The 27,102-nt window shown below is 54.2% G+C and overlaps 1 protein-coding gene and 1 non-coding gene across 10 annotated transcripts in view; one reads left to right on the top strand and one right to left on the bottom strand.

The window, feature by feature from the left end:
• The window catches only part of CDH23 (cadherin related 23), a 417,627-nt gene that overhangs the window by 234,161 nt on the left and 156,364 nt on the right, over positions 1 to 27,102 (bottom strand). For 8 of the 9 annotated variants that reach the window (XM_023240529.2, XM_023240536.2, XM_023240532.2 and 5 more), the window contains exon 7: positions 1,956 to 2,150. In XM_023240529.2, the coding sequence (XP_023096297.2) occupies positions 1,956 to 2,150 (195 nt within the window). Of the gene's footprint in view, positions 1 to 1,955; positions 2,151 to 7,086; positions 7,134 to 27,102 lie in introns of those variants that run through there. The other variant, XM_045040118.1, reaches the window with a different exon arrangement.
• On the top strand, positions 4,154 to 4,343 carry LOC111557216. Its single transcript, XR_002737067.1, has one exon. It is a non-coding gene; the product is annotated as a U2 spliceosomal RNA (small nuclear RNA).

The raw sequence follows: 27,102 nt of genomic DNA, 5'->3' as shown, positions 1-27,102 counted from the left end.
GGCCAGAGTGGGAGGAACAGAAAGCCCCTTGACCTTCGGAGCAGGGGAGGCCAGTGATTCTCATCTGCCGTTAGCAGTCTTCTGTGGGCAGCTGGCTTTGTCCGGCCTGGCATGTGCCCTACCCTCTGTCCCGCAGTCCTGGGGCCACAGCCTTGCTCCCACCATAGATGTCCCCACGCAGCCTATCTCGGATTCCACGGCTGGGGAATGGGGATAGCAGAGGGCACCCTGGCAGGGCAGGCGACACGCTGGGCTCCCAGCTGCCACTCTGGGGCCTGCAGCTCTCAGCAGCCGTCTCCGGGGAAGTCCTCACATTTCCCCACCTGGTGCCCACCCTGTGGCGGCTGGGGCCCCAGCCTGCTCCCTGTGATGCCACACAGGAGACTCTCCTTGGGGAAATGCCCAGCAGCCAAGGGCACAGCATGGGTCCTAGGGGGGACTATGCAGGTGCAGGAGCCATCAATATCGAAGGGCTGCTCCCGTTCTATTGCTTCAGGGCCTGAGCGCTGGGAGATTAACAGCAATTTAACTGTATTCACCGTCTCAGCTTGAGCCCAGGCCTCTTGACAGGCCTGGCCACCCAGACCTGAGCCTGTGCCCGGCTCTGGTCTCTCCCCCACCAGCCCAAAGCCATTTTTACGGAAGATGGAAATTACTCCACAGGGACAGGCTCATAGCAAGAAAGAGAGCAAGCGTCTGTGCATTTCTGGGCCCCGGTGTGGGCAAATGGCGGGTGGCGGGAGGGACACCGCAGCTGGGTGCGGGGGCAAGGGAGCGCGCAAGGGTGCAGGTGCGTGAAGAAAGCGGACCCTGCTCTCGCAAGCCCCGTCGGTCCCAGAAGTCAGGTTTACTAACAGCAGCACACGTGACCTCCCAGGCGACGAACACGGAACCAGGGGAGAAAGGGAAGAACGTGAATGTCTCCTGCGGTGGCCTCCCCAGAAAAAGAGTGCGTTTCCTCGTTCTTGGGGCCTCTCTCCACCTTGCCCAAGCCTGGGGGAGCCCCGCCTTTCACACTGGACCCTCGACCTAGTCCGTGTGTCTTACCCCAGGATCCGGGCTCTGTGACCTGCCAAGTGGAGCCCCAGCACCACTGGCAGTCCCCGCTGCAGCGACACGGGGCCAGAGGGCGTGTGGCAGGCGATAAGGGACAAACGGCCACCGGCTCTTGCCCTGCGGCCTGCTGAGGGCTCTGGCTGTGCCCGGAAAAGAGGCAGGAGCAGGCAAGACAGGAAGGCAGGGGTAGGAGCCTGCTTAGGGTGTGGCCTGCCTGTCCCTCAGGTCCTCCCGAACAGCAGGCAACAGAGGCCGAGCCGCTGTGATGTTCTGGAAACTCAGAACCTCCTGGCCGTGGGGGCCCTGGACGGGTGGCTGATAAGCCAGGTTTGAATGCTCGCTCCCTGCTACTCGTCGGCTTGTGAGTCTCAACAGCGTCAACCATATAACGGGACGATGATTCTCTCTCCTCACTAACTGAACCCGGAATTTCCAGGCCCCAGCGCGGTCCTTGGAGCACATAGCGTGCCCTACTCAGGATGCCTGGACCCTCTGGTCCCTGCATGTCGGGTGGTGTCACAACATAGCTGGCTTCCCACCTCGGCCTGACGTTCCAGAGAGCAAGGGGACACCCCACACCACCGATGTCCTGTGGGATTACCAGCGCGGGCACGGGAGGGAAGCTGCTGAGTCACCACCGTCACCCGAATGGCTCCCGTGCCTCAGTTTCTTCGTCTGTAACATGGGTCACTTGGTATTTATTACTTATGAGCTGGGGCTGCCGTGGGGATTCATGGAGACCATCCACCCAAGTGCTCAGCCCAGCCCAGCCCTTGGTCTCCCTGTGACTATCGCCAGCATCACGATGGCTGAGCCTGACCAGCCGGGAAGGACGCCGATGTCCCGTTGCTCTCCCCCAGGGTGGGGGGGGGGGAGGCAGACATCCACGCGGGACTCACCGTGGCATTGACGGTGAGCTGGTAGGCCTGCGTAGTCTCGTAGTCCAGCTCCCGGATCACCGTGACGATGCCGCGGGCACTGTCGATGGCAAAGAACAGGGAGGGGGGCTGGAAGGAGTAGAGGACACTGCCACCCGCACCCAGGTCGGGGTCCGTGGCGTTCACAATGAAGATGGGTGTCCCCACCGGTGTGTTCTGGGGGTGAAGCAAAGCAAACAAAAGGGTGAGAAGTGCTCGGAGCAGCTGCCTTCGTCAGTGACTATTCCCCCAAAGCCCATTAACCACGTCCCTCCAGCCAACCGGACCCGCGGCTTTGTCATTTTTATTCGAAGAGGGTTCAGAGGAATTTAAAATGCAGTATCTGGTGTTTTTTTTTTTTTTTTTTCCTTTTTTTGATGGCCTCCTGGTGGCCATAACAGCACCAGTTCTAAAGATGATCTGCTCATCCTGGAGTTCTGGATGAGGGCCTTTTGGTCCCCAAGCCCCCTGTTTCTTGGCGGTGCTGATTCGTCCGTTGAATGCCCCTTTCTGCCCAAGCCTCGGGCTCGGGGGGTTCAGTGGGGCACCTGGGAGTCAGTGTGTCAGGAGGTTCAAGGGCAGGGAGCTGAGAGGTGTGCACTACAGGCAGGTGGCCGGGGGCCCCGAGGGCTTTGCTGGCAGCATAGAGGTTACTCGGATTGCCCTGGGGTAGGGCATCCACAAGCCATCCCTGGGCCATGGCCGCCTGCCACAAGAGGCCCACAAGACCCACTCCAATATTACTACCTCCTGGGAGCCTGCCATGATTCCCTCTGCTATACACTACGTACGGACCCCTGCCCTTTTCCGACTTGGGGTCTCTGGTGAAATGTTGCTTCCTTATGGAACCTTCTAGACCCTTAAGGCAGGTCAGCCCCTCCCCCGCCCCCACCCTCCCCCGCTGTTTATATTAAGGTTCCCACCTCACCCTGGATGCTTTCATCATCCATATATCTTCTATAATTCCTAGGCCCCCACCTGTCTTCCCTCACAGCGCCCGTGCCCCGTGGAAGCCACAGGGCTCCAGCTGCCTTGCCTAGCACAGTGCCTGGCACACGGCAGGTGTTCAGTCAGTGTCCTGTCTCAAGACACGCGCGAGCCGCCCAGAGAGCGCTCAGCACATTCTCGGGATCTGTTTGCATCTCTGCCCGACGGTCAGCTCTCGTCACCGCAGCGCCCGCCACGGGGCCTGGCACGCGAGCCACGCCGGCAAAATGCTGGGCGAAGGAACCGATTCATAATTTAGTGAGCTCTGGGCACATCTGAAGATGGGCAAGCTAATGAGGCTCTTCGTAGAGACGAGAGGGTAAAAACAATCCCCGCTCCCGTCGACTGACTGTTACGTGCCAGGTCCTGTGCTGTGCGCTGCGTCTGTCCACCTCTGTGACAAGTAGCTTTCTAGGTGGCAGCTAGTATCCGGTTTTGGAAAAGGAAGCTAAGGCTCAGAGAGGTGAAGTGCCTTGCCCAAGGCACACAGCTAGGCAATGGTAGAAGGTGGCCTTGAAATCAGGTCCAATTCTAAGCCACCGGTCTTAAGCTCTACGCTAAATACTTGTCTAAAACACCCATGGCAGTTCTGTCCTGACTCTCCTGTGTGAAGCGGTCAGCTGCCAGCCTGAGTGAAGCCTCCTGGCCAGGAGTGTGGGACTAGCCCGTAAGTTCCCTGAGGGCAGAGACAGTATTCCTGGTCCTGCGTTTTTTTCACGCTGGGATAATGACTGGGTCCCTTCTGACACCTGCAGGGTCTCTCTCGAGGAAGGCATCCGCGTTGCTGCCTCCTGTCTGTGCTGCTGGCCATGACGTGGGCCCTGTGTCACCGCTTTGAGCAACTTCTTTCACTGGGGCATGCTGGCAACCCTTCCCCGGGACTCTCTGCTTGAGGCAAGAGTGTTCTTTACAAGACCCCTGCTCAGGCTGGAAGGGGCCTCGGGAGAACGATGTGATGGAGTTGCCATTGTTTCTGTCTGAGTGTGCTGATTCTCCCCCATCGCTGAGCATGTGTCAGGCTGAATAAACAGGCTCATAACCTGTCCTTCTCCCACCAGCACTGAGCACAGGAGGCAGATAGGGAGGCCCCTCTCCTCCACACCATCCATGACTCCCCAGTGCCCCTTTGCATAGGACACAGGCCCTCATGGTCTGGCCCCGTCTCCTCCTTCATACTTTATTTCCTGGCAGGTATCCCTTCGTGGCCTTTAGCTAAGATCATGTGTAGCATCTATTCTTATCAGTTTAATATTTCCTGGTAGGTTGAGCTATTTGTACTTTCCAAACCCAGCAGGCTGCCTCACACCTTGGAGCCTCTGAACCTCCTTTTCCTTTGCTAGGCCTTCCCTCCTCAGCTCGGTGGCTTGGAAAACAGATGCTCTCTTTCCCTCCAGAAGAGCATCAAGTGTGCAAGGGGGCAGAGCGGACAAGTGCCAGGATTTCAGGGATCGATAGGCCTCTGCTGGAGCCCCAGCCTCGCTGTGTGTCTTTGGGTTCCTTAATCTCTCTGATCCTTAATCCCCTCTCTGTCCACCGGAGTCAATAACGTCCCATAGGGTTAGTGTGAAGAGAAAGTGAGCTCAGGAGTGCAAATTTCCCAGCATGTAATAAGTGCTTAGAAGTTGGCAGTTGTGATTTTTGTCATCTGGTGCCTTCCAGAAGACTTGTAGACAAGAACGCCTTCGAGGGGAGGGCAGGCAGGTGTCAAGATGCACGATGAATATTAATAATACCGTGCTGGGCATCCTCTGTCTGCACCCTCCAGATGCACAGAGTACCCTGCTCTGTCTCCCCACCCCCCCTGCCCCCGGCAAGACCTCAGTGGACAACATCCACCCCCAGGCTCCCTTGCAGACTAGCTTCTGCCAGGGGGAGGTGCTGGTAGGAGCTCAGAGTTTGGGAAAGAGGCAGGAGGAGAAGGAGCCTGGGGGATACTTTTCCACTCCCTCCAGCTCCAGGCCAGCCGCCCCTCCTCCCTGGCTGCAGCCTTCAGTGGGGTCCAGGCAGGCAGCGCTATCCCCTCCCCTTTTCCCTGCAGCCCTAAGGGCTGCTGCTGGTCTCAGGTGCCTCAACAGCCCTTCATGCCCCCTCGCCCTGCCCACCCGCTGTAAGATGTCTCTTCACTGAAATGCCTTTATTGGAACTGAGATGAACTGTTCCCCGGGGACCTGATGGATACAGGCACTCTGCACATACATACCCGGGGCCACCGCACGCAGGGGCCCGAAGTCTGAGGCCCTCTGGCACTGGGCTCAGTGGAGCCGGTCCCCGCCCTCACATGCCACCACGATGGCACGGGGCTCGAGGAGATCTTTACAAGCCTCTCAGCCAAACTACGGTTCTCCCTCTAGATCCAACACGCACAGCACACGCGAGCACCGGAGCCAGCCTAACCCTCCAAGCCATTCCATCAGGGCCTGGGTTCTGCCACCGGAGGGAGGGACATGTTCCCATTTCAGAGCAGCCAGCCCCCTGTGAGGCCGCTAGACAGCACTTCACAGCACACCCCACATGAAGCCAGCGCCCAGAGGGGAGGGATGGCTCCCTCGAGAATGTCAGCTCTGCAGCCCCCTGCCTCGGGGAGCAGGGGACATTTCACCCGTGCATACCTCACGGTCCGGGGCAAAGGCTCTCTGGGCAACTGATTAGAGGATTTAAAAGGGAGATCCAAGAAGACAGGGGAAAGGGGGAAAAAGAGGGAATGGCCCTGTGTCTGACCTTCTTAGATTATGTTTCGTGCCCGGCAGTGAAAACCCATTTAATTTGTGCGTAACTTAGGAAAGGTTTTAAACGGGCCTGGCAAAGAGCCATTCATATACTTAGAAGGGACAAGCCATTGGAGGGAAAAGAATGCTGACTTCCTGCTTTTCAGGTCCCGGGTGCCATGCTCTATCAGGGGAATGGGGCGGGGGGGGGGTGCTCATCAGCACCGACAATGGGGGCTTTTCCAAGTACGAAGCTATTTCATGCAAATGTGTAGATGTACCCGCTTTAAAGATCTGCCCCTTCAATGCAAGCAGGTTTCTTCTGTGAAGCCAGGTACACCTGGGCTTCCAAGCAGACAGTAGAACTTGGTGACTCAGAGCAGAGATGCTGAGTCAGACCCCCCCCCCCCCCCCCCCCCGGAAGTTTGAGTCCCAGCCTCTCTCTCCACTTATTGGCTGGAGACCTCAAACTTCTGCTGTTGAACTTACTCTTTTGGCTCAGTTTCCCTGTACCAGGGAAAATGTAAAAATGGAGTTGTTAACAGTACCTACCTCCAGGGTTGTAAGAAAGAATTAAATGAGACAAGGTACGAAAAAAAAAAAAACAACCCAAAAAACTCCTTGCTGAGCCAGGCACACGGCAATATTGAACCATACTCAATAAATGGTCGTTGCAATTATTATTATGGTAATAAAATACCATCACAAGCAGGGTGAGATGAGCTCTATTTAAAGGGAGATATTAAAAACAGCCAATCAATCTCTTCATCATCAACCTAGACAAACGGGCATTTAAAAATTTAGGGGCGCCTGGGTGGCGCAGTCGGTTAAGCGTCCGACTTCAGCCAGGTCACGATCTCGCGGTCCGTGAATTCGAGCCCTGCGTCGGGCTCTGGGCTGATGGCTCAGAGCCTGGAGCCTGCTTCCGATTCTGTGTCTCCCTCTCTCTCTGCCCCTCCCCCGTTCATGCTCTGTCTCTCTCTGTCCCAAAAATAAATAAACGTTGAAAAAAAAAAATTTAAAATAAAAAAATAAAAAAAAAAAATTCAGAAAGAGAACATCTTTGTTGATTGGTTCATTGCTGCTGCGGACAGATCCAGGGTAGGAGAACATCTGGAGACCCTCCCCAGCCGGTTTGGAGGGCCTGGGAGAGGAGGGCTGGGGTCTGGGGAAGGGGTCGGAGGGGGGGTCTGGAGACAGCTCCTGAACCCGAGGCCAGGCCTGACCATGCACCACTCGGGGATGGCTTGCATGTAGGAGCGGGAAGGAGGCTTGGGGATTATCCAGTCCAGCCACGACTGGAAATATGATGCCTCGCCTTACATATAGTGCTTTATTTGCCCCACCCAGAGACTGCCAACCCCTGCCTCCCCCCCCCCCCCCCGCCACTTTTCCCAAGTAAAGATGCTCTTTGTACTCACAGGTCTGCCCAAGGGGATGGATGTAGGCAGCCAAGTTTGTACCAAGCGCCTTCAGACCTAGGCCACATCTGATTGGTCCAGGGGTAATCACCTGACTCAAACAGGCCAATCAAATGGGGCCTTGCAAGTTAAACCAATTTTCTGCACAAACCTGACAAAGGTTCTTGCTATCTGTTCGGGCTGGGGTGGGCACCATGGCAAGCAGAAAGCCACAGTTACCAGGCAGCAGAGAAGCCACAGGCAGGCCAAGGAAGCCCATGTGCAGCGATGACAATTAGCACAGTGAGACAGAAAAGCAGAGACAAGGGCCTCTGAGAGCCTCCCCTACCCTGGTCGTCACAGGCCCTGCCTGGACTTCATTTTCTATCCCTGGCTGTGGTGTAGAGACTCAATCTGGGCTGTCCTTCCCATGGCTACCCCCTTGGCTTACACTATCCTCCATGGGTCTCAGCTGCTGCCTGCCCCGTGGCACCCCCAGAATGTATCCAGCCACAGGCAAGGCCTCCTCATTCCTGCAGCTCTGCCCCAGGCTCAGCCTGACTCTTGCCTGCAGGGATTCCATCCTTTTAACGCCCAGGCTGGGCCACAGAAAGCAAAGCTCCCTACCACTGCTCCTAGACTGCTGGGGGCAAGGGAGGTAATAATGGGGAGAAGAATAAAACAGCCTAGATGAATGAATGCGGGCTCCCTCTCCTTTTTAAGCGTCCCCAGACACTCCATTTAACATGCAAATCCATTCAGGTCATTGCAATGATCAGCATGAATGTGGAGGTGGCAGGGGCGGGCAGGGGACAGCTTGATCATGGGCTTGACACACTCAGCCAAGACAGGCCTGGATGAGCAATGCTCTGCAAGGCCAGGCTCTGCCCACCTGGAGGCAAGGAAACCAGGGGCAGGTACTCCTACGGAGTCTAGGCTTGGGGTTCAGGGGTCTACAGAAGCATTGCCAGGGTGGTCCTGAGCTGTAGAGGCAGGGCCAAAAGGCCCATTCCAGTCGACGTGGGCCGCCCCGTTCTAGGGCAACTTCTCCCCACATGTTCATTGTAGACTTGGCCCTGAGTCCACTTTCTTGTTGGAAAGGGGCGGCTGGTCTTTGGAGGAAAGGTTCCACGGGGCGTGATTACTCCTGCCTCTGAGATAGGCCTCTTGGTTTGCTTCTCTGCCCCAGTTCTGCTCCTAGCACCCCTTCCTCTATGACCATTCCTTCTCCCGCCCAGGCCTGCCCACTCCCTCATAGGTTCTGGGCCATTTCAAGGGAAATCTCCCCAGATGCACCGCCCATGCCTCTTGGGAGGCAGGGACCAGTGTTTAGGCACCAGCCCCCTGCAAAACACTTGCACTGCCAGCTGGGTCCCTCTCAGCAGGGGCCCACTCCACGCAGGTCGCAGACAGGGCAGGCCCCCGCCTCTTCCAGTTCCCGGTTAAGCTCCACGCCACTTCTGATGGACCCGCTGCAAATGGGCCACCCTGTGCAATTCAGAGACAAATAAATCTTTTTGCTACTCCTGGGGTGACAAGGGAATAGACTCTGGGAATGTTCTGCTGTGCAAGGGATCTTGTTCGTTAATAATAATGATAAATAGCTCACTTCTCACATGCAGTGTGAGTTACATTACACTCCAGGCTTCTACAGAGGTGGCTCGGGGTGCTCACTGGAACAGTGGGGTGGGGGGGGGTGCGTGCAGAAGGGAGGAAGGGGCCGGGCAGGTGGAGCGGCAGAGAGGGAGGGCGCAGGAAACAGAGAAGGAGAGACGGTACGGAAGGGGGCAGGGGAGGGAGAAGAAGGTGACAGGGGACAAAGGAAACTAGGAGGGGACAGTGAAAGAGCACAACAGGCGAGCAAAGGGCGATGGGAGTGAGGTGGGAGAGCACGCCTAAGAAGAGAGAGGGAAGGAAAGAGGAAGAAACTGAAAGGGAGAAAAAGAGACAGTGCAGAGGGAAAGTTGTGAACAAAGGAAAAGAAGTACAAAAGTTCGAGGCACCAGGAGAAAGGAAGTAGAGCACACCGTACCCTCTCATCTTCGCGGCGTACCCTCCTCAATTCGATTTATTCTGTACCTTCGACCCCACCTCCGCAAGAAGCCCTACCATTTCCACTGTAGGTGTCGTCTCTAAAGGCGTTATTAATATTTATGGAATGCTTGCTGGATGCCGCCACAGTCTTTAATATCTTATTATAAAGCCTGTTATAAAATGCATTAGTAATAAATTCCTGACAGATGGAGTTCTGACAAGGTGCGGGCGCCTTGGTGAATCGGAGCTGGGAACAGACGCTCCTGGAACGTGCACGTGCTGCTCAGAGGCTGGGCTGCTGCCCGTCCCCTTCCCCCCCCAAGCCCCCCCCCCCCGCCCAAGGTGGGGTGGGAGCGGGGAGGGAGCTCACTCCTCCATCCTCAGGCCCAGGAGCCATCAAATATTATCTCATCACCTCCTTTTCCCCCAGAGTGGAAGAATGAAAGCTCAGAGAAATGAAGCAATCTGTCTCAAGTCACACAGCTTGTAAGTGAGTGATGGAATTTTAGGATTCAAGTTCAGGTCACCTCTGTGTCCCCAGACCTCAGGGACCCTGCAGATGAGGGTGGAGAGTGGGCTCAGGGCCCCTGCTCAAGTAGGGCTGATTCACTCACTTCCCTCCTTGGAAGGGCTGGGAATGACATGGGAGCCGAAGACAGGGGGGTGGGGGCTCTGGGTTGTTTGCACTGGAGAAAGGAAGGCTGATGGGGAGCTTTAGCCCCCCAAAAACTCAGAAGGAAGAGAGTGTCCCAAAATTTGCACACTTCTACTAGGAATCAGGAAACGAGCTCCCACTGGGCCAAGAAGAAGTCAAATCAGAAGTAGAGGCCTTTCTGACAAGGGGGCTCCTGGGGCAAAGGGGAGGTGCTGGTGTTTTAGTTTCCATCGAATGCCACAGCAGGTGCCACTTCACTGATGACTCTGCAGGCAGGGGCCCACTGGGGTCTTGGGGAGGGTGTCATTCCAAATGTGAAGCTATAGAGGCTTTGTGGCATTCCAGCTTAGGGAAGGGGAGAAACAGGGTCTGTGGGAGACGGACCATATTTCTTTCTCAAAGAGGCAAGAAAGAGTGTGCGAGCTCCAGCTGAAAGCAGGTCCAAAGGGAGAAACAGTGCTTTGAGGGGGACCTGGAGAGGCAAGTGCCCACAGGGCCCCGATGGATGTCTCAGGTGGTCCCCTCTGGTCAGGGAGAGGGCACACTGGCTTGTGCACAAGACCGCATGTGTATAATGGGCACTCCAGCACATCTCTCTGCAGAAGAGTCCAGAAGAGATCAATTCACAACGTCTCTTTTCTCTATCAGTGTCTGCTGTCTCACACATGATGTGCACTGGACCCCCAAAGGTGCTGGGTCTTCCCTGAGAGCTGGGCAGACTGCTGGGTGGAGGAACAAGCCCTGTGGGCAGAAGGAGCCCCAAAGGGCTGAGCTCTGAGTGCCACACACCCTGGTATGATTAAAGCACTTTCCTAGCTATTCCACATCTCCTTGGGGCCAGCCATCTGAGTCCCTCCCTCCTTCTTGGCCTCCAGCTGTGCACTGCCCATTCTGAATCCCAGGAAGACACCCGTCAAAGTACAGACCTGACTTCCCCACACCTGTGAGGGTCTTTGCCTGCCAGCGTGATCTTGGACTTGCCCCCTGTTCTTCATTAGGCACCAGCACCTGACAATTCTTGCTTCAACATTCCTCATATCCTTCCTTTTCTCTTTGTTATTTACCTTGGCCACCTCTGCAGTGACACCTAGCATCGTCAGTTGCAAATCTATAGAAGGCATTCAATAAATGTTTTAACAGAATCGGGACTTCCTATTCAACAGGGCAGGTTGAACACATCCATTTATTTCTGTTTTTGTCCCAAACCCTCACCAAAATGACAATATGATAATTAAAAATGCATAGGTCCACAAGGACAAAGAGAACAGGAGAGGAGGCAAAAGCAGACGAGAGACGTTGACAAAATCCTGGAAACTAGGAATTGATGGGACAGGAGCCTGCCTTAGGAAAGAGGGGCAAGCCAAAGCTCAGGCTGGCAACTCAGAACCCTGGAAAATCAGAAGCTGGAGATACCAGGTGATGCCCAAACCAGGGAGACCAACCGCAAATCTTTAAAGAGTAGTCAGACTCCCAAATGCCTTCTTTGGCTTGTGCAGAAGACAGGAGGTCTACTTTCTCAAGGGGCCAAGTTAGGCTCTGGACCCAGGCTGGGAGCTGGATAAGGCACTGAAAACAAGGAGGTCCAATGAAAATCTGCATCTCTCCTCCGCTCCCATCCCCAATCAGGCCTCTTTAGCCGGTTGGCCTCTTGAAGACTGACAGCCTGGCAGGAGATAGGAAAACTGGCCCAAGAGAAAACACTAATATTAACATGGTAGAGTTCTCGCAAGGAAACAGCTAGGTCCTCACCAAATCACCCCATAGTGAAGTCTGCTGGTTGACAAGAGTACTCCACCCTACCCTGCCCTAACACACACAGCAGGTTTCCATGTGCCTAAATGTGAACACACTCTTAAATATAAACATACAACTGAGGGTCATGAAACATTTGAGAAGAGCCTCTACTATGAAAGACAGACAGGGTGGGTAGGGGGACAGTGGGAAGGAATAACAAAAGTAACTTTTTTCAAATGTTTAATTAATTATTTTGAGAGACAGCAAGAGAGTGCATGTGTATGTGAGTGCATGCACAAGTAGGGGAGGGACAGAGAGAGGGGGAGAGAGAGAGAATCCCAAGCAGGCTCCATGCTTAGCACGGAGCCCAACACAGGGCTTGATCTCATGACCGTGAGATCATGAGCTGAGCTGAAATCAAGTTGGATCCTTAACTGACTGAGTCACTCAGGCACCCCAAAAGTGAATGTCTTTAACATCCAGAGAGACAAGACATAGCATCTTTGAAATCAGAACATTCCAAGAGGAAGAGATAATAGAAATGAAAACTTAATGGAAGAGTTGGAAGATAAAGAAATTTCCCCAAAAGTAGGACAAAACTCAAAGAGATGGAGACTGGGGGAGAAAATAAGAAAATTAGAGAAGTAGTTCAGAAGATCCAACACCCAACTAATAGGAGTTCCAGAGAGAGAGGAAACAGGGCAAGTGAAGGGAAGGAAATTATCTGAAAAGAGAGGTAAAAAAAACTCCCAGATCTGAATGACATGTTTCCAGATGGAAAGAGGCCACTGTGTTTTGAAGACAGACCCACACTGAAGCATAAAACTATGAAGTTTCCAAACACTCAGATTAAAAAAAAAATCTGAGACACATTCAGAGAGAAAACAAACGTCTACAGTCAAAGGATCAGGAACCAAAATGGCACTGAAGTTCTTAACAGCAACATTATAGGCAAAGGAGAAATGACTTTACATTATGAGGAAAACGATTTCATTCTAGAATTCTATACCCAGCTAAACTATCAACAAATATGTGTTTAGAATAAACACATTTTTCAAACACAGTAAAAAAAATCCCATGAATCCCTTTTCAGAGGGTGTGAACCAAGAAAGAGGAAGCTATGGGACTCACGTAGAAAGAGACAAAGAAATTCTCTGGGTGATTCCCCTCTCATCCCCCATGCCCCACACAGGTGTCTTCAGCCACTTAGCCTCCAGAAGAGCAAAGTGAACCAGAGCACAGCCCGTCTGGAGTGGAGCTGGAGGATGGATGCTCCAAGGGGAATGCTGCCAAGAGAAATACAAACTGATAAAAAAATCAATATACTTTTAATATACTGAGAGGAGGTACTTAATTATGTCAGAATATTTAGAATAAGTGATAGGTTCACAGAACCCTAAGCAAACAAATAAGAAAGAGAGGTAATCATTAACTCTAGAGAAAACAAAAAAGGATTTTTTTTTTAAATTTCAGTACGCTATGTGGCACAGCTTGAATAATATGTACACAGTCACAATGCCTTAGACACTGAATGTCGTGTGGGCTCTGGTTAAGTCGGGCAGATGGGTAGAGCATGTTAGGAGTGGGGTGTGTGTGTGCGTGCGCTGCAGAGATGAGGTAGAGGGTGGGGCAAAAGTGCCATTCTCATCCTTCAGAGCTGGAAGTCAATATCTAACACTGAAAAATGTACACGCATGCAATTTGGAAATAAGAAGGTAACGATCAGAAATTGAAAGAGATTGTCTCAGGGTGGGAATCAGGAATGAGAAAGGGCGAGACGGGGCATTGATGTTTTTATTATAAACCTGGCTTTACTACCTGACTTTTAAACTCATGCAAATATGACTCTGATAAAAATTAATATAAAAGTGGAAAAAATTGTATCTCCCTACAGGCTGGTCTACTGAAACCCCCCCCCCTTTTTTTTTGGCCTTCACCCTGTAATTGATCCCAGAAAGTCACTGCCCTAAAGCACTGATCTCCCAGCTTGTTCTCCTCCTCAGACACTATCACTGCCTCCAAGGCAAGGTCTCCTGGGCCTTGAATGTCACCACAGTCTGACCAAAGCTTCCCTCTCTAAACTCAGCTTTCATTTTTGCCCCACTGAGACACTCTGCTTCGGCCAGACTGTTCTACACGGCAGCCCCCAGGGTGCCGACCTCTAGCCTTTGCTTATGGTGCTCTGTGTCCTCCATCCAAATTCCTTCTGGTATTTTCCCTGGAGAGTAGGCATCACCATCCAGCATATAGAGACGACACTCCCTTCCTGGAAAAGGCTGTTGGCTCCCCAGGTTTCTAGGCATATGTGCCCAGGCTGAGGTTGAGATGCTCTCTCTCCACCCCACACACATGGACCCTGGCCTTTACACATGTGCTGGGTGTGCAGGGCTGGGAGAAGCCTCATCCAACAGACATCTGGGCTCTCCTTCCCTTCTCAGAAGCTTGATTTTCAGAGCGAGGTATGATCCTTAAGTGTGCAAAGGCCCCCGCTCCTCCTCATTCAGAGGTTAAGGAAACCCCAGGCCATTTTTCTCACCCCTCACTGCAGCAACCCCACCCCAGCTCCAGCCCAGTGTCCTTCCTATCTAAGGAGCGGCAGTAGAGTTCCAAGGCACCTCCTCCACCAAGTGCCACCTCCCATTAGCACCACATTCCAGGGCTGTCCACGCACCTGTCCTCCCCCAGACGCCTTCTATACTTTCTCACTTGCTGACCTGCGGGAGCACAGGGCACCATGGACAGGCCAGCAGCTGGCTGAAGGCCACGTGCAGAGAGCACAGGACAGGAGCGCCATGATGGTGGGGTGGCCCCTGTGCCCACACCGGCCCCAGTCCCCACAGCATGCTGCTTTCAACACCAGGCAGTGCCGCACCCTCCCCCAGGGAACCGGTTTCAGCTTCTCTCTGTGTGTGTTATGGGAGGAGTGACAGAGCAGAGGAGTGGATCCAGATGACCTGGGCTGTTTAGCTTTACTCTCACACCCCTCCGCGACTTGAAAGTTAAGCTGATTGGCTCCTGGAAGCCAGCCCGCCTCCCTCCCCTGGCAGGGACTTAGAAACCAGCTTCTGGAGACCTGGGAGCATTCATTAGGTGAGGATTACTCCCCATGCATGTTGGCCCGACTGGAAAAAAAATCCAGAAACAACAGTTCTGAAATGTTGGGTCGCATTCTGGCTTTCCAATAACCATCTGCAGGACTTCCTTCTCTGTTGTCACAGAGCATTAATGCAAACATTGATGCCTCGGTTTTTCCACCGAGGAAATGGGTATAACAATTCCCATACTGCCTTCCACATAGCGCTGCAGGGGAGACAAAATGAGTTAACAGTGGAGGAAGTGCTTTGAAAACTCAAAGGTCAAAATAAAAATCACCACCTTCTGCAGAAGTAGATAATTTGAAGAGAAAAAAAAAACTAGGGAAAGGTCGGATTTGATCTACAGAAGAATTCTAAAAAGCTACCTTGGAGGGACAGAACCTGGGTTGTCTAGGTTCCAGGACACCGTCCCTGAGCCCAGGACTGTAGGGTGCTGAGTTCTGAATGGAAACAGGGATCAGCTGAGGCATGAGGTCGTCTTGAGGTTTGCTAGATTACAGAAAATGACAATGAATAGATGCATGGAGTCTCCTGGGATTTTTTTTAAGTAAGAAAAAGACTTCTGTGGATCTCAGGTAATAACTCACATCTATTGAAGACATCGTATATGTCAGGCCCTGTTTTAAGCACTTTCCGTGCACTGTCTCGTACAGTCCTTATGGAAGCCTTGGAGCAGACACTATTACCATTCCCATTATCCAGATGTCCAAGGCCATGTGGTAGTAAGCAGGAATCCTGGGATTTGTACCCAGGCAGGCTGCTCGAGGGCCCAAGCTCTTAACCACCATGCTATATTATTCTCAGTGATGAGTGAGCAAAGTGTACGAGGTCTAGGAGGCAGGGGGATGGCCAAGATGACCTTGAGAAACTGGGAATCCTGTCACGCCGGCTAAGTGCCAGGGTCTACTAGTGACATTTAAGGGGCTTCCCACAGGACAACTCAGGCCACCCAGAGGCTCCAGGTTCAGAAAGCGACAAGTGTCAGACGTCACCAGGAAGGTGCTGGAAGTGTAAGAGTTAGTCATCTATCAGGAGCTGTCCGGTTCTTTCATCCAGCGATCCCAAACATATTTATCGAATAACACAGTTCAAGACTATGTTGGCCACACTCACACTCTTCACCCCTCCGAAAGAGAAATGGTTATGAGCAATTCCAGGTGGTTATTTATGGGGAGGAAGACAGACACGACAAAGGGAGGCTTTGAAAGAGCAAATACATCAGGGAAACTATAGTGTGAGTCCCAGCTCCAGCCCTTATTTGCTGTGTGACTTTAGGGAAGCTAGGCAACCTCTCTGAAGCTCAGTTTCCTTACAGTGAGATGGGAATAAGAAGATCTATCTCACAGGATTATCATGAGGCTTACAGGAGATAACACACGATGAGTGCTTTGTGCAAAATCGCTGCTCAATACACCTTAGGCTCTATCATAATGTTATTCCTTCTCGGGGTGCGTGTAAGGGTCTATAAACTGTAAAGTGCTTTGCAAATGTTACTTCTGGTGGGGAGGTCTGGAAGGGGAGGGGATGCTTCTGAAGGGTGAGGTCCTTGCTCTGCTCTCAGCAGAGACAAAAGGCCTGGATAAAAGGCTGAGGGAAAGCCTCCTTGGGGCCTTCACCCCATCTCTGTCCCAGGGGAGCCCGCTGGCCGTGTGGTGCCTCCAATGCTGCCCTGAGCTTTCGGTGCACGGCTCCGTGGCTCACAAACGGGGCTCCACCTCCCCGCCCCCAAATTCATTCCCCTGCATAATGATGAATCATGTTAAACGAAATGAATATGCAAATCTCCTTAGGGCAGGCCTTACATCTATGGGAAGCTGAGGCTAATAAGTGGATTCTGAAAAAGGAGACAGCTCAAGTAATACAACTTCTGCTCATCTCTCCTCCCCATGCCCCTCAGGCTCCGCCCACCAGTGTGCCCCTTTATCCCCAGCTGGGGTGTGCGTTTTGAAGGGGTGGGTAAAGGAGGCAGCACAGGCCTGGTGCGTTTTCCCCTGTTAGATCCCCAATCCCGGTGGCTAATGCTGCCAGCCCTTTAGGCAGTGTGATGTGATAAGTAGAACCTGTCACTTGGAGCCCAGGGGCTTAAGGGCCGACAGTCTTGGGGAGACCACACATAGGCTGCAGGGGAGCTGAGGGCTGGAGAGAGGGGGGTTGGAGGGCCCAGGACCCAGGCAGAGACAGGGCAGCTGAAGGAACTCACTGGCCTTGGTGGGGGTGGAGGAGCTGGGAAATGGCTTAAGAGTCAAGAGGCAGAGACTGGAATTATCCTGGCTACAAAGGACTTGAAGAATCACCTGGGCCAGGGCTTGGAATCTTAGAGAGCTTGGAAACAATATCAGTGCCAGGACCCTCCCCAGCCTCTGTGCTTCTAAATTCCCCAAGGAATTCTCATGCACGGCCAGGGTGGAGCGCTGCCCTTCCCAGTCACTACTCTACAGATGAGAACGCTGAGACCCAGAGAGCAGAGGGGACTCGATGGAGGTCACATGGATGACACTCTCCTGCTTGGGTAAGGATGGCCCAGGGAGGTCCAGACACCCAAGGAACATACCCGAGGAGGGAGGATACCCCTCTCTATTGTCCTTGGGAACGTTCCCATAGTAGGGGACCGTGAGGGCTCTAAAGGCTGGGGTGGCATGGAGCATCTGTTCCCACAGATCTGGGGAGGTGGGCACCCTTTGAGGGAGGTGTGGGAGGCACACGGCAGGGGTTCCAATTCCTTGGTCTACTGTGGCTGGTACATCAAGGCACATGGGCTCCATCACTGGTTTTAGGGACAGCCAGAAGCCTGGCACACAAAACCATGAGAAGACTATTAGACCGACCCCAAGAAAAGACGGAGACCCAGAATCCCAGAAGCACTCTGCTCTGCCCAGGGTAAGGCAGTCCTATGGTAGCCATGGCTGCCTCCGTTAAGACCAGACTTGACCAAGAAACAAACCAGCCAAGGGGCACCTGGGTGGCTCAGTCAGTTAAGCACCAGGTTCAGCTCAGGTCATGGTCTGTCGAGCCCCGCATTGGGCTCTATGCTATCAGCACAGAGCACACTTTGGATCCTCTCTCCTCCCCCCTCTCTCTGCCCCTTCCCCCCTCACGTGCTTTCTCTCACTCTCTCAAAAATAATAAATTTTAGGGGTGCCTGGGTGGCTCAGTCGGCTGAGCGTCCGACTTCGGCTCAGGTCATGATCTCACAGTTGACAAGTTCGAGCCCCGCGTCAGGCTGTGTGCTCAGAGCCTGGAGCCTGCTTCGGATTCTGTGTCTCCCTCTCTCTCTGCCTTTCCCCCGCTCATGCTCTGTCTCTCTCTGTCTCAAAAATAAAGATAAACATTAAAAAAATAATAAATTTTTAAAAAATTTAAAGAAAGAAAGAAACCAGACTTCCCTTTCCTAACAGAACGCAGAGAAAGTGGTTCCACACACCTTCCTGTTGACGATCAACTTGGTTAGGACCTCCCAAAGGTCCCCTCAAGCCCCTCCTGGAATTATGAACGTGGAGACCAATGTCTACCAAGAAAGAGTGCTCCCCATCTCTGCTTCTCCTGGCCCCAGGGTGCCCAGTGAAAGAGGGGCACACTGGCCTTCCCACAGGAAGTAGGAGACACCACGGGTAGGAATTGCAAATGACTTTCATTAAGCAGGGGTGCTAATACCATGAATTACAAATGAAACCCAGATGAAGAGGACCCTGGCAGCCTTACCTCCATTTGATATTAATTGGGCGACACTTTGTTTTAATGGTACATTAATTAATGCAGAATTTCGACGGAAGTCCTCGTGACACTCACATTAATACAAATGAATTCATTACCGTTGGTGTTATTACAAGAAATGACAAATAAATCTGTAACAGTGGGACCCTTCAAATAATAATCACGAATCATTAGGTTTGCGGCTCGTTTGTACTGTAGCTTGCAAATATGTGTATATGTTTTCTGCTGCGAGTGTTCCCTCGCCTTTTGGCTGGGGGAGGCAGCCGGTCGTGGCTGGCTCTGTGGCAGTGAAAGCGAAAAGCCTCTTCCGGACCTCCCTGCACCTGCTCTTCCTCCCTTTCTTCCTCCCACCTCAACCTCCAGAGAACTTCTGTCCCCAGAGCCCTGCCCCAGGCTTAGGGACTCCGTGTAAGGGGTGTGATTGCTATTGGTCTGCCCTATCCAGCACACCCAGTATACACTCTGTCCCTAAGAAAGGGGTAGTGGGGAAAGGAATAAAAACAACATGGCCCAGGGGTGGAGCCTGGCTTGATGAGGGTTGAATGGGTGCAGCTACAGCAGCCGTCTGTTCTCCGAGGTTCCCCACATCAGATTGGTCTTTAAGCCCCTGAGGGTCTTGGGGACAGAATCCAGGGGCCCGATGACCAGCACTGTGCTAGAAGTAGCATCCACTTTCTCCACGGCAGTCCTCACCAGGGCCCAGAGGCTTTGTCTCATCGGAAAGGGCACAAAAGACGCTTTGAGCGCTCAAACCCATCCACAGCTCGGGTAAGGAAGGGCCATGCGTGGGACTCAGCTCTGCCTGGTCCCCAAGCTCCCAATACACCAGCTCTTTGCAAGGAGAAGCTGCCATCTGCCCGGAAAGGTCAGTATCCTGGTGGAGACTAGGTAGAGCCCGGATGACCCGACCAGCCAATCGCTACTCTCCATTCCCCTGGCTCAGGGCTCTGGGCTGTAATCTTGCGGGGGCCAGAAAGGGACCAACAAACTGGGTCTACAGTTTCCACCCTGGTTGTTTCTCACACCCTCTCAGTTCCCTGAAGCTGAGGCCAAGACCACTCTTGCTTCGAAAGGGCCATCGGGAAGGTCCCAGGAAACCACACTTGGAAGAAAGCATCAGGCGGGCCTGGGTGACCCAGGTGGGTTTTAGTTCTGCAAATCCTTGCCACACAGGCTGCCCCTCCTCCATTCTGCACGCAGGGCAGAAAGTGCCAAGAGATCGCAGTGCTATTCCCCAGACTCAGCCTGGGGTTCCCAGCCCAGGGCTCTAAGCAGCTTCTATCCGTGAACTGGTGTTGACACATGATTTGAGAACTGTTTGCTACCCCTGGTTTAGAACATCTCTCCCCGGCGGATTTTAAAATAGGATCCAGTTTCTGATGGGAACGCCCAAGAGCAGTTCAGCACGGTAGCCAAGAGGTTGGTTAAATGACCTCTTGGGTCCTTCGAACCCAGGGAGTTTGGGACTCCATGAATCAGTTCCTCCCTCCCGCCTACGAGAATCAATCGGCCGGTCTTATCTCGTACAACAGCTTTCTGACCTTTGGCTAACAGGTAAAACACCACGGGAGCCAAATCTAGCTTTTACACCCATGAGATGCTGCTAACGTGGCCAAATCGTGTTGGCCGCTGCCCTATGACCTGCCCTCCGCCCTGGCCCCAGGAGTCCTCGCTGTAGAAGGTGAATGCCACTTGGCTATGAGATGCCGGCTAGAAGGGGGCCACAGCCCACAGTTAGGTGTTTGGGGGGACTCCAGCCCCCTCTCCTGCTCACGTTTTCCCCCATTCACACTGGTACTGAATGAACCAATTAATCACCTAAGATTGTTAACTGTACTAATTACGCTCACTCTCGAAACTTGTGGAACAATTATTTACTGTCTCTGCCTCACGAGCCATCAATTACGGGAATTGCAGGCAGCCTGTCACTTCTCTCAAGCCAAGACAGAGGCAGTCTAACCACGCTCACAGCTGGCTTCTCAAGGAGAACTCTCAGAAGGCTTTGCCTGAGCGCAGGCTACACCCCACACAAGTGGCGAAGGCAATGACCGCTCCACGGGAATGAGGGGTTGCGCGACACTGATCCTAAATGAAGCCTTTACTATACAAAAGCTGTTCGTTGGTTCCCCTACAAGAAACGTCGACCACTAAGTATTTCCCCGGGGACCGTACTGCTTCCTTCTTCCTTGTGTCCTTGGTCAGGTTTGGCACTGAGCCCTAGAGATCCAGATGGTGGCCGCGTGGGCACCCTGGATTTTCCCCTGGTTCCCCAGGGGCTCCGTATTGCCTCTTCCCAGCCCACCTCAATGCCCATCTCAGATTCTGCTTCCCCTGCTTCCCAATTCCTGGCTTGGAGGAGAGTTAGCGCCTCTGGCCAAGATCTTTGCTAAATGCAGGAAGACACAGAAGGGAGAAGAAGCTGCCGGGCTCTGTCCATTTCACCCGGACCTTGAGATATTCCTGTCCTCCGATGCCACTGGACTTTGGGGCACCAACCCATAGGCCATTACTGCCCACACGCAGACACACTCTCCCCTCTCTGCCCTGAAGCACCCCCACCCCCCACTCCCCACCAAGATGACAGTTTATGATGTGGCTGTCAGGGAAACATGTATTTATTCAGGCAAGCAGCAGGCCCCAGCAGGCTGTGGCTCCCGTCCCCTGGGCTCCCTCCCCCATCCCAGCCCTCCCGCTGCCCATAGCGCTCATTTCCACACGTCAGGGCAAAAAGCACTTAGAGCCAACTGCTAAGCTCAAATCTATTCTGGTGCAGAGAAATGCACCCCGTCACCACTCCACTGACAGGCCCCGGGCAGGCTGGAGCGCCGTGGCCAGGCTCTGACTGACCTCACCCCGCTGGGCCTCCCTTCTGGCTTCTGTTACTGGCAGGGGCCAGACAGGCTGACCCACTCCTTACCCCCGGCTGCAGCAGCCAAGGGACCCCCAGCTTCCCTGGAGGTCCCTAGGGGTTCTGAACAAGCCACGTGAAAGTCACAAAGGTGCTTTTAGACTCAACTCGTCCAAGAACAAACTCAGCATCTCCCCTGGGAAGCGTGGCCCTGGCCCTGTGAATGGCAACACATTCTCTCTGTATCCGGTTGCTAAGCCAGAAACCAGAGTCGGCCAAGCAACTTCTTCTCCCAAACGTTGGTCTGCCCTTCCCAGTGTCTAACCCGCCTGGGCCGCCGCAGCGGCCTCCTGCCTGGGCCTTGCAATGGAGACTCCACCAGGGCCTGGTATGAACTCTTTCAAACATGGATCTGATTGTGTGGCCTGTGCTCCAACGACCGCCCAGTGGCTCCCTGCTGACCTTCAGATCAATGTCAGAGAATCCCTTCCACGAACCTGCACGGCCCGGCCCTGCCCAGGTCTCCAGCCCCTTTCCTTCACCAGCCCTCCTGTCCTCATCTGCCTCGGCCACGCGGGGCCCTCTTTCACCCCCTCACAGGAACGAGGTGCTTCTCGGCCTCTGAGCCACCGGTGCTGTCCATCCACCAGAATTCTTTTCTCATCTTTACCCCCGTTCACGTCTACTCAGCCTTCACATCTCAGCCAAGTCCCATTTCCTCCAGAACTTTCTCTGAACCCCCAGTCTAGCTCAGATTTTGGCTGCACTGGCCCCCTGGGATTTTCCTGGGGGCTCCAATCTCACCTTATAATTATGTGACTCTATTTCCTTCTGTTCCCCCCCCCCCAAGACCCTGAAGGGTGGGAGCCACGTCTGGTTCTGTTCACCATTGTGCCCCCAGGGCCCAGCACATGGCTGGCGCTGAACAACGTTTGTTGAACGAGAGACATCCCGGGCACCCCCCTACTGACACTCTCCTCGGGACACACCAGCTCCAAAACCTCTCCCTTGCATTCCTTCAACAAATCCTAACTGAGCGCCTCCGACATTCTGGAGTCTGCTAGGTGGTGATGGCACGTGGATCCGTGCTGTCTGGAAGGCCATCTGAGGGTGTCAGTGACAGGCACTGAGCGTCACTCAGGGTGTCTGAGTCTGAGTTCTGGCTCCCAGCTCCACCACCACCCGGATCTGGTACCTGCTGGATCTGTGCTCGTGCTGTTGTCCCGACTGCAACATTCTTCCTCATTCACTAATTCATCCAACAAATAATTACGGAGCACCTAGTATGTATCGAGCAGTGTTCTAGGTGCAGAGGCCACGCTGGCAAACTCCTACGCGTATTCGGTCTCAACTTTGTTATCACCTCCTCCAGGAAGTCTTCCCTAACTCCCAAACCTGGGCTGGGTGTCCATTCTACAAGCTTCCGGAGGCCCCTTCCCGGGCTGCTCCTTGCCTAGCACAGAGCAGCCGTTTGATATCTGTTCTCTGCATGAACAGATCCCTCCATTTTTTCCACTCGTGTCTCCACAAGCTTTAAAGGCAGAGGGGAGATGCCCTGGACAGAGGTGCAGTCAGCTGAAGGAAGCGTGGAGAAGGGGCGCTTGTGAGAAGGCCATGGCCACTAACGAAGAGGGAAGGCACGAGGGGGGATAGAGGTCAGAAGACTGGAGCGTCCCTGCCTCGAGTCTGAGAGCCCCATGGCCATCAGATCAGAGGGGAAATGAGGCTGTGGGCTCAGAAGCCTGCAAGCCTGGACGCCCCGGCTCTGCAAGACTCCAAACCCCTCCACTTTTTGGCCCTGGGGTACCCCTCGGTGTCCACTCCTTTCCAGAAGCCCTCCTGGTGTTGCCCTCATGCTGTGGGGTACGAGGTGGGGGGTGGTCCCTGCCTGGCATCGTCATCCCCAGGAGACTGTGTGCCTCACTCCCTCAAGGTCTCTGCTTGGACGTCCTCGGAGAGGCTTCCCTGGCCACAGATTCCGCGAGAGCCCCTGCCTGCTTTGTTTTCCTTCATGGCCCTTCTCAGCGACAGACACAGATTTATGTGTGGGTTCGGCTGTCTCCTCCACAGCAGGCAGGGACCTTGTCAGTTTTGTCGGGCTGGGTCCGCACCTCTGAGGCCAGTGCCCGACATACTGTAGGCCCTCAAGAACTGTTTCTGACCGAGCGAAGGGATGGGGAGGTGACCTGTGGCATCTGACCCTCACTAGGCAAAAGGCACAGGCTCCTAGAGAATAGGGTTTCCCAGTGGGGCAGATGGAAAATGTCCACCTGCAGCCCCACCCAGGGGATCCAGTGGGTGCTGGCTGCTGGGCTGAGAGCTGCAGCCCCGAGCCACTCCGAATGGAATTTAAGGGTGGGTACGACCAGCCTCACGGGTTTCTCTCCAGGCCGCTGACCTCTGTGAGGGTCACGCTCCATTATCCCCTCCCTGACACCCCCCCCCCTTGTCCCTGGAACATGAAACAGGGCCTGGGGCACCCGTGCCCCCTTCCTACCTCTCCTCTCGGCAGCCCTCTTTCTTCCTTCTAGGAGGAACTGGGAAGATGAGACCATCCGTGGCCGGAAGAGGCTGGGGAGGCTTTCTGGCTATCTCATCGGGGGCTTCTGGCTAAGGGTTGTGCCCGGAGGCTGCCAGTCTTTCCTGGGACAGGAATCTATGGGGGGCAGGGGCGGGGCAGGGCTCATTTTCTGCCACTGCTATGGCTAGAGTGGGGAGCCCTGACCCCGGCCCGGGGCTGACACAGGTTATACCACATTGCAGTCACAGGCGGATACCAGACCCTAGCCACGGGCTACCCACTCACTGCTCCAGATTTAGTGCCTCGAGCCAGAAAACGACTCCCAAACTGTGAAGAAACTAGAACGTCATTTGCTAGACCGGCTGAGAAGTCAACTCAGAATGACAGGACTCCTTTTGAAGGTGGAGAGAGAAGGAGGTAAAGCCGCGGTGTCTTTTCCCTCCAGACGGCTGTGGCCAAGGGTCTTTGCCTCATGGCCTTGTCTGTGGCCCTGGGGACCCCAGCTTCATGCCAGAATGTGGGCAGGGTGTTCAGGGTTGGGGGCAACACGCCCATGCCCCTGGGCCTCTCCCTCGTCTGGTCGCTAACTGGTTAACCTCTGTGCCAGCTCCGCCCCCCCTCCCCCCCCCCCCCCCCCCCCCCCCCCCCCCCCCCCCCCCCCCCCCCGTCCCCCGCTGACAGCCAGAACCCAGAGGAGGGGGTGGGAGCCGGGGCCGGGGCAGGCTCCCCTCCCAGGTCCCTGATTGCCCGCTGTCCAGCCCCCGTGGCCCCCCGCTCCGAGACTCTCCACGTGGCCCTCCCCTTGGTGGAGCTGGGGGTGATTGGCACCCCTCGTGCTAGGGCTGATTAGGCCTGATTTCACCAGCCTGCTCCCACCTCTGGAAGCTTCCCCTGTTATTAAAGTTGTTTTCTGTCCACCCTCTTGGTCTGCTGGGTGAGGTGAGTTTATTCGACTTGATTTCTCCCCCACCCCCCTGTTTTCCACTGCTCTCCTCCACCCTGCCTGCGTCTACGGCAGCCACGTAGACCGGAGTCCGGTAAAAATCAGGAACATTAACTTCTCACCTTAGAGTAAAAATAGCTATAATAAAGCCAGGTGAAAGAGAAAAGCTCCAGCTAGTGTAACTTTGATTAAAAGCCGAGACCTGCCTCCTCATCCTCCCCGCGTTCCGCAAGGACGAGGCTGGCCCCTTAAAGCAGGAGAGGGCTGTAGGGATGGAAAATGGAGCCTGCTCTCGCCTCCACTTTGCCTTTTCTCACCCTTTTCTCTTCTTCTCAGCTCTCCAAGAGGCCCAACATCTGCTACTCTTCACTCTAGCCTCCAGTACTCAGTAGCTTTGGGAGAACCGAGTCACTCAGAAGCAACAGTTCCTGGCAGACCGGCCCCTCTCCTCATCATGGGGTCGAGGTGGCTGAGCACAGGAGGCTGGGGGGTTCAGTTCCACCCTGGCCCCTAAACTCCTGGAATGCCTGAGGGTGATCAGAGTAGCCCTTTGGGCCTCTATCTTCCGATCTGTCAAGTGGAAACCGAGAACCTTTTCCCTTGCCAGAGTGGTCAGGAGAAGTATGAGGAATCATGGGAAAATTCAAGTCACCGATAGAAAGATGGCGGTCTTCCCCCCCCCCCCCCCCCCCGGTTTGCTCACATTGTTATAGCCAGAACCATCTATGACGAATTGGTGTTTTTACAGGAAATCACCTAGCAGCATCGGTGGTGTAGGGATCCTAATAAGCATGCAGTTGGTCAGTTGCCCCTGGGGGCTGGACCCTGGAGAGGACATTGGCAACATCTGTCCTCCCCTACTGGGTGCTTTATCAGTGAGGGTGAGAAGAGAGGAGGGTTGCCCCGGGCCCGACCCTCAGGCCTTCTGTAGCAACGTTTCCTTTCAGGGCTTTTTGGATGACAGAGTTCTGCAGGGCAGGAGGCTCAGAGGGTGATAAGTTCTGGATCAGAACTTTCTAGAACAGAGGAGAGAGCTCTGTCCCAGGAATCAGGGACCTGTGCCCGCACCTGACTCCCTGCACACCGTGGGCCATGCGGCTAGCTCACTTGGTGCCCTCACCTGTGGAATGGGGCCAGTGCAGGAGCATTCTGTGAGTCTGTGCATCAGGCCGTCCTGATGGGCATAATTCCACAGGGGCAAAGTCTACACACTCACCAACCCCCTTCCCGAATGACTCCCTCTTCCCTCCAAACCCAAGGGGCCACTACACCCACTACAAATCCCGGCCCATGAAAGCCCCTCCAAGCCACCGCTGGAAAGGGGCTCCCTGGTCAGAGCCACTGACATCCTCAAAGAAGCCAAACATAGAAGAGCCTACTGTTCCCACACTTTTGCTTGGAGGAGGGGCCAGGAGGACTGAAGTGTGGCGGCTTGGAGCCCAGCCCAGCGGCCGGGCTGGGGCCAGTTAGGTTTCATTCACCATTCTGGTCTTCTCTCACTCAGGGCACCGGGCTGTGCAGGCAGGAGTCTGGTGCTTTTCAATTTCACGCCAGGTGTCAGTGGCCAGGCCTTGGCTGGCCTTATCTCCTCGGCCTCCTGCCCAGCCAGGCGCCTGCTGAGCTCAGCCTCCCTGAAAAGCCCCGAGAAATGCTGCTCCAGAGACAAGACTCATAGGCAGAGGGACCCTGGAGAGCAGATATCCGCTAGATAGACAGGGAGGCCGCGCCTTGAGTCCTGCTGTAGGAGGTGGGGCCTTCGGGCCAAGGCTCTCGAAACACATTTAGACAAAGGAACAAGGGCTGAATAATCAGTCATAAACTAATCACTATTCTTGGAGCTGGAAGTTCCTTCTGGACTATTTCATCCTCTAGCCCACTGTTCCCCATTTTCCCCCAAGAAGGTCTGCATGTGCCCACAGATCCCTTGTGACAGGGAGCCCTCCTCCTGTATGTGGCTAAGAACCTGGGCTTCCTCATCTGGAACACGGGGAGAGGAGGGGTGTGGGGAGTCACAAATCCTTGTAGGCCTTTTTCCATCTAAATCGGGGCTTAGCAAGCTATGACCCATGGGCTATATCTAAGCCCACTGCCTGGTTTTTATAGCCCAATGGCTAAGAATGGCTTTTACGGTTTTCAGTGTTTTGACAAATAAAAGTCAAAGAATCCTATTTCGTGACACGTGAAAAAGTGCATTAAATTCAAATTTCAGCACCCATGAAGTCATATTGGAATACACTCGTGCCCGTTTGTCATCCGTGGCTGCTTTTGTGCCACCACAACGTTAAGTGGCCGTAACTGAGACCGCGTGGCCTGCAAAGCCAGAGACATTTGCCATCAGGCTCCTTCTGGAACGTGGTTGCTCAGCCCCTGATGTACAAGGCTGAGCTGGGTCTGGGCTCCGAGCCCTCGGGAATAGCCAGGGGTGGAGAGGCTCAGGGAGGAAGCTGGGTGGAACAGCGCTTCTCTATTCACAGGGCACGGGGAGTCACGGGAAGC

This window comes from Felis catus, chromosome D2 (assembly GCF_018350175.1).
Source record: "Felis catus isolate Fca126 chromosome D2, F.catus_Fca126_mat1.0, whole genome shotgun sequence".
Taxonomy (NCBI): domain Eukaryota; kingdom Metazoa; phylum Chordata; class Mammalia; order Carnivora; family Felidae; genus Felis; species Felis catus.
This window is presented reverse-complemented; position numbering and strand designations above follow the sequence as displayed.